The sequence below is a fragment of the Gadus chalcogrammus genome, chromosome 1, assembly GCF_026213295.1.
Source record: "Gadus chalcogrammus isolate NIFS_2021 chromosome 1, NIFS_Gcha_1.0, whole genome shotgun sequence".
Lineage (NCBI taxonomy): Eukaryota > Metazoa > Chordata > Actinopteri > Gadiformes > Gadidae > Gadus > Gadus chalcogrammus.
Genome location: NC_079412.1, coordinates 21219865 through 21226331, shown reverse-complemented (window position 1 = coordinate 21226331; position 6467 = coordinate 21219865). Strand labels below are relative to the sequence as shown.

The 6467-nt window shown below is 56.2% G+C and overlaps 1 protein-coding gene across 1 annotated transcript; it reads left to right on the top strand.

Annotated features, from left to right (window-relative positions):
• The first annotated feature begins 279 nt into the window (after nt 1–279).
• On the top strand, nt 280–4516 carry LOC130382824 (nociceptin receptor-like). Its single transcript, XM_056590773.1, has 3 exons — nt 280–356; nt 3005–3033; nt 3957–4516. Exons 1-3 carry the CDS (start codon nt 280–282, stop codon nt 4514–4516), a joined length of 666 nt encoding a protein of 221 aa, XP_056446748.1.
• Nucleotides 4517–6467: the final 1951 nt, after the last annotated feature.

Genomic DNA, 6467 nt, shown 5'->3' with positions numbered 1-6467 from the left:
CTTTCCCTCCTCGGTCTCCCCCCTCTCCCCTCCTCTCCCCCCTCTCCCCTCCTCTCCTCTTCTCTTCCCTCCTCTCCCCTCCTCGGTCTCCCCCCTCTCCCCTCCTCGGTCTCCCCCCTTCTCCCCTCCTCTTCCCCCCTCGGTCTCCCCCCTCTCCCCCCTCTCCCCTCCTCTCCTCTCTGATCAGTAATTGGGGTCAAAGATCTTTCCTCCGGGAGCAGGCAGAGGCCAGCGAGAAACAGATTACTCTGGGCTGTGATAGTGGTGGTGGTGGTGGTGATGGTGCCGGTGACAGTGGTTGTGCAGGTGATGCAAGTGGTGGTGGTGGCGGAGTTGGAGCTTGGGGTGGTGAAGGAGTAGGTGGTGATTTGTGGATGGTTGTGGTGGTGGTGGTGGTGGTGGTGGTGGTGGTGGTGGTGGTGGTGGGGGTGGGGTGGTGGTGGTGGTGGTGGTGGTGGTGGTGGTGGGGATGGTGGTGGTGGGGATGGTGGTGGTGGAGGATTAGGTGATGCTGTGGGGATGATGATGGTGGTGATGTCGGTGCTTTTTAAAGATTAAATGATTTAGATCGCATAAAGATGAACTTGTTTCGAAGCCACTCGAAACAAGGTACACCCTTGCTGCTTTCCCTTCGGACATCTTGTCCTTACCCTCACACACACACACACACACACACACACACACACACACACACACACACACACACACACACACACACACACACACACACACACACACACACGGGTTATTCAACCACATCGCCCGATGGATGTAGGACTCATGGAGAAAGAGTTCCTTCCTTGTTCCCTCTAAAGGGATTAGGGAGTGAGGAAACGAGTGAATGAATTGGAACAAGCCTCATGTGTCGTCAGTAGGACTGTCTGTCTGTAGCCTACGGCGTCCCTGAGAGGACACACAGAGCGGAGGACTAACGCGCCTCGTGTCAGACCACTTCACCGTCAGACCATCGGCCGCCCGCTCAGAACGACCCGATCGCTCAGCTGAAGAGTCCCGGCGCTCGGGCCAAACCTTCACCCCCTTCTGACGCTCCTCCTCCTCCTCCTCCTCCTCCTCCTCCTCCATCATCAACTCCTGCTTCTCCACCTCTTCCTTCCCTTCCTCCTCCTCCTCCTCCTCCACCTCTACTCTGACAGACAGACAGACCGACAGACAGACAGACAGAGAGAGAGGGAGCGAGAGAAACAGACAGAGATAGAGAGAGAGAGAGAGAGAGAGAGAGAGGGAGAGAGAGAGAGAGAGAGAGAGAGAGAGAGAGAGAGAGAGAGAGAGAGCGAGAGAGAGAGAGAGAGAGAGAGAGAGAGAGAGAGAGAGAGAGAGAGAGAGAGAGAATGAGAGAGCGAGAGAGCTTACTGTCCCTAGGTGGATAATAAGATGTTAAAGAAGATAGGGAGGAGAGAAACTTGTGAGGGAGATAAAAGATGGATGAGCAGACGTGTGTGTGTGTGTGTGAATATGTGTGTGTGACAGAGACGTGTGTCTGCATGTGTGTGTGTGTGTGTGTGTGTGTGTGTGTGAGTGTGTGTCTGTGTGTGTGGATGTGGATGTATGTGTGTGTTTGTGTCTGTGTGCAAGCGTGTGCATGTGCGCGTGTGTGCCCTTGGGGATGTTGTTTATGTCTACAATAAACCGTGAGTGCCCAGAGTTTCCAGAACGACTCAGCCCTGTTTGAACCAGCATCACGCCGCCCACTGAAAGGATCAGAACGGGGACCTCGTACGTCCGCGGGAGACGTTCTCTGAGTGCCGCTCAACGTTTGAACCAGACGCCGGAGTGTTACCATGAGTGTAACCTTCGCACATCTCTGAGAACACACTTCAGTTAGGGCTCAGCTGCCTCTGTTCCACGTAACCCCCAGAACGAGTTGCCTGTCTCTTCAGACCACTCATTACATTTTACATTTAGGGCGTTTAGCAGACGCTGTTATATGACTTACAATGAGGACATATGTCAGAAGAAAACTCCCCCCTGTACACCCACTACCCTATGCTGTCCTCCTATTGGATGAGAGGTTGGAGTATTTCAGGGGGCGGGGCTGTGATGTCATGGTGGGCGTGCCCCCCCCCCCCCCCCCCCCCCCCCTCATCCCAGAGCTCTGAATGACGGACCTCATGACATGGGTCCTTTATTAGGATCCAAATTGTCCTTTTATTGTTTTGGTGCTTCAATCTGTAGCCCCCCCCCCCCACCCCCCTCTGCGTGGGCCGTTACCATGACATCGTTCCCACATCCTGTACCCCACATGAACCCCCTCATTCATGCAATCATCCTCCTCCGTAGTCATCAGGCTCTGTTCTGTCACCAGGCCTTCATCCATCCATTAAGACACTGTTTAATGGTCCACAGTTATTATTAATGTATTCATCTTCTCGGGCACTATGTCGTTCATCCAAGGGTTCTATCTCGTTCTTCTCTTTCTATTGTCAACAGCAATTCATTTATTCATCACTCCTGTCAGCTGGAATCACCAACTTAATTCATTATTTCATCATGCTTTCAACTATAATCAAATCATCCCTCCGGGCGATCTCTCTCACTCCCATTTATGTCTCGACATGTGTGTATGCACGTTTGCAGTTGGGCACTTATGAGTGTGTGGGTGTGTGCATCTCTCTGTGTTGTGTGTGTGTGTGTGTGTGTGTGTGTGTGTGTGTGTGTGTGTGTGTGTGTGTGTGTGTGTGTGTGTGTGCGTTTGTGTGTGTGTGTATGTGTGTATCTCGATGATGTTTCCCGCCTCCTCAATTATTTTGCATACAGTAATTATCCTGGTATATATAGACTATATATAGATTGAATTGTCCCCCCTGCCTGCAACCTCTCTTTGTGGCAATGGGGATCCACCTTGTACTCTCTTTGTTGTGATGGAGGTCCACCTCTTGTATCAAACCCTTTCTATAGGCGACTCGCTCCTCCAAGATTGTGTATTTTTTTGTTTTTTGTACAACGTGGTGTGTTGCAAATAAAACATCAGCACTTGCTCTGTCAGAGCAGACATTGAAGTGATGGAGAGCAACATGAGACAACAGGATTTAGAGAACAGGGAGCACTGAGCACAGAGCCGAGAGCCAAGCGCAGAGAGCGAAGTGCAGAGAGCCGAGAGCAGAGAGCGAAGAGCAGAGAGCAGAGAGCAGAGAGCAGAGAGCAGAGAGCAGAGAGCGAAGAGCAGAGAGCAGAGAGCGAAGAGCAGAGAGCCGAGAGCAGAGCGAGGAGAGCAGAGAGCGAAGAGCAGAGAGCAGAGAGCAGAGAGCAGAGAGCAGAGAGCAGAGAGCGAAGAGCAGAGAGCAGAGAGCAGAGAGCAGAGAGCAGAGAGCAGAGAGCAGAGAGCAGAGAGCGAAGAGCAGAGAGCGAAGTGCAGAGAGCAGAGAGCAGAGAGCAGAGAGCGGAGAGCAGAGAGCGGAGAGCAGAGAGCAGAGAGCAGAGAGCAGTGAGCGAAGAGCAGAGAGCCGAGAGCCGAGAGCAGAGAGCGAAGAGCAGAGAGCAGAGAGCAGAGAGCAGAGAGTGGAGAGCAGAGAGCGAAGAGCAGAGAGCAGAGAGCCGAGAGCCGAGAGCCGAGAGCCGAGAGCAGAGAGCAGAGAGCAGAGAGCAGAGAGCAGAGAGCGGAGAGCAGAGAGGAGAGCGAGGAGAGCAGAGAGCGATGAGCAGAGAGCCGAGAGCAGAGAGCAGAGAGCAGAGAGCAGTGAGCGAAGAGCAGAGAGCAGAGGTGTTGGAGAACGTCATGAGGCACCATGTGTTAGAGAGCAGAGAGCAGACGCTCCGAATGACTTGGACCCAGACCTCGACATGCAGCAAATAACGTGGAAACAAAGTGTTCAAGACGCACACCGATCAAGTGTCAGCGTATTTAGACCCCACAGATGAGTGATAAGACGAGGGGGTTGTGTGTTCTGCCTCGTGTTTACAACATGGCATTAACCAAACCACGTGTGTCTCCTCGCCAGGCGTGGAGTGCATCGTGGTGCTGCCGGACCCCCGCGGCTACTGGGACCCCGTCTTCGGCACCTGCGTCTTCCTCTTCTCCTTCCTCATCCCGGTGGCCATCATCAGCATCTGCTACAGCCTGATGGTGAAGCGTCTCCGCAGCGTGCGCATCCTCTCGGGCTCCAAGGAGAAGGACCGCAACCTGCGGCGCATCACGCGCATGGTGCTGGTGGTGGTGGCCGCCTTCGTGGTCTGCTGGACGCCCGTGCAGATCATGGCGCTGGCCCAGTCGCTGGGCTTCAACCTGGGCAGCCTGTTCACGCTGGTGCTCATGCACTTCTGCATCGCGCTGGGCTACGTCAACAGCAGCCTGAACCCCGTCCTCTACGCCTTCCTGGACGAGAACTTCAAGCGCTGCTTCAGGGAGTTCTGCCACCCGTCGCCGTTCCGCCTGGACACGCAGCAGTCGGGCCGCATGCGCAGCATCGCCCGCGAGGTGGCCGCCGCCTACAGCTGCAAGGGGGGCGACGGCTGCGGCGGCAGGGGGGGGCCGGGCGGGGGGAACCCCAACCCGGCGTGACTAGGCGTGGAGCTGCCGCTGGTGGGGGTGGACCACCCCCACACCCAGAGGGGGGACAAGCAGGGGAACTCCAACCCGGAGCTGACCCAGATCACGGCCCTCTAGCGGTGTGGGCCCCGCGGCCCCAGGACCCGCAGGCTGGCCTGGGGCGGGGGGGAAGCGGAGGAGGAGCTGGAGGGCGGGGCGGGAGGGGTGGGCGGGGGGGGGCTGGAGGGGAAGAGGATCTAGGAGGACCCCGGGGGGGGGGGGGAGGGGGGCAGGGGGAAGGACCCAGATGGGAGGTGTTGGAGCTCCTCAGAGAGGATGTCGTCCGACGTCCGGACTGGTGACAATAGCCTGGCCCAGCCAACGGTGTGGGGGTCCTGGGAGGAGGAACGGTTGGGATGGGGGGGGGGGGGGTGTCACACGGGGAAGAACGACACGACAGAACCCTTGCATCTTGGCTGGGGATTGGACCGCACCTCACCAGGACGGGGATGGAGACCCTTCAGACGTGGCCTCTGGGAGGATCTGTCGGTCAGCCCCCGAGGTCTTGAGCACCCCTCCTGTAGACTGAGAACCTCTTCAGCGTCCTTAAGGAGGGAGAGGACCCGTTTTCCGTTTGTCTCCTGGCTGGATCCCATGAGGCCGCCCACTGCAGACTGAACCAGCGTTGGACGAGGTCACTGGCCTGGTACTGGGCGAACACTGCCAAAAGCTGGTGGGACATATGACAGGAACTGGAGAGACTGGAGAAAGAAGAGAAATAAATGGATAGTTTAGACGGGAGAAGGAGAAGCAGAAGGAGGGAAACAAGAACTAGACGAGAGGAGGAGAGAGAGAGAGAGAGAGGCAGAGAAAGGCTGAGGGGTGCATTGCTGTGACAGTAATAGATGGTTTGGATGCAGCAAAAAGTTGAGGGTAAATTTTAGATTCTCGACTCATCCACAGAACCCCTCCGCGGCCCCCATTCATCACGGCCCACGCAGCCTTATCTGCTGCCCTCTAAACCGAATGAATTACCGCCCAGCGCCCGGCGGCCAGTTTCAGCTGGGAAAAAACCTTCAGCATTACACGCCAGTGGAGCCCACCAGCTTAATGGGAGCGTCTGGGAACAGCAGACCGCAGCAGCAGCTCGCAGGAAGAGCCCTTCGATGGATGGCAGAGAGACTTTTTGAGGACAACCTCTGGATATCTCCGCATGGAGGCTGCTCTGCTATGGTTCAGGGGCTGACGGACTAATCCAGACACAGAAGCATTCATTTCACAAACTGTTGTCCGCATTAAACCCTCAGAGCCAGAAGGATGAAAGTAGGATCCAGAGGAGGACGAGGGAAGGACTGCTTTGAGAGCCGCCTGAGGGGGATACGTGTGTGTGTGTGTGTCTGTGTGTGCGTGTGCGTGTGTGTGTGTGTGTGTTTGTGGGTGTGTGTGACTATAAACAAACCGTGGGGAGTCAGTCCTGCTAAGCAGCAGGCTGAGCGCTGCATGGCGCAGAGAGTGAGGATTGTGAGGTTAGCAGAGGTGGGCAACACAGAGAGATGGAGATCAGGGCTAAAGGGGACTCAGCTCCCCCCCCCCCCACCTTGAGGTGAGGGGGAGTGGGGGTTCTGGACGTTATTGGGGGACCGAGTTTTCAGTTTAGACCCCGACTTCACAGGGGCGAGAGGGAGGGGTCCCCGGGATAAGACCCCCTCCTTGGGACCAGGGGGCTCTCTGGTCCAGGTCCTGGTCTTGATCCAGAGGAGGTGACCCGACCCCAACCCCGTCGGTCCCCTGGCCCCGGGGCCCGGAACATGGGGCCGTTGTTTTAGGATGGCGTTTCGTGGCTGAATCCTGTCCTCTGTTTCCTGCCGGCAGCGGCAGAGTGGATTTCTGGCCGGCAGGGATGATTTTCAATGCATAACAGACAAAGCTTTAATCGTTTTTGCAGGAAATTGGTATTGAACAATTACCCGGGCGAGCCTGTGCA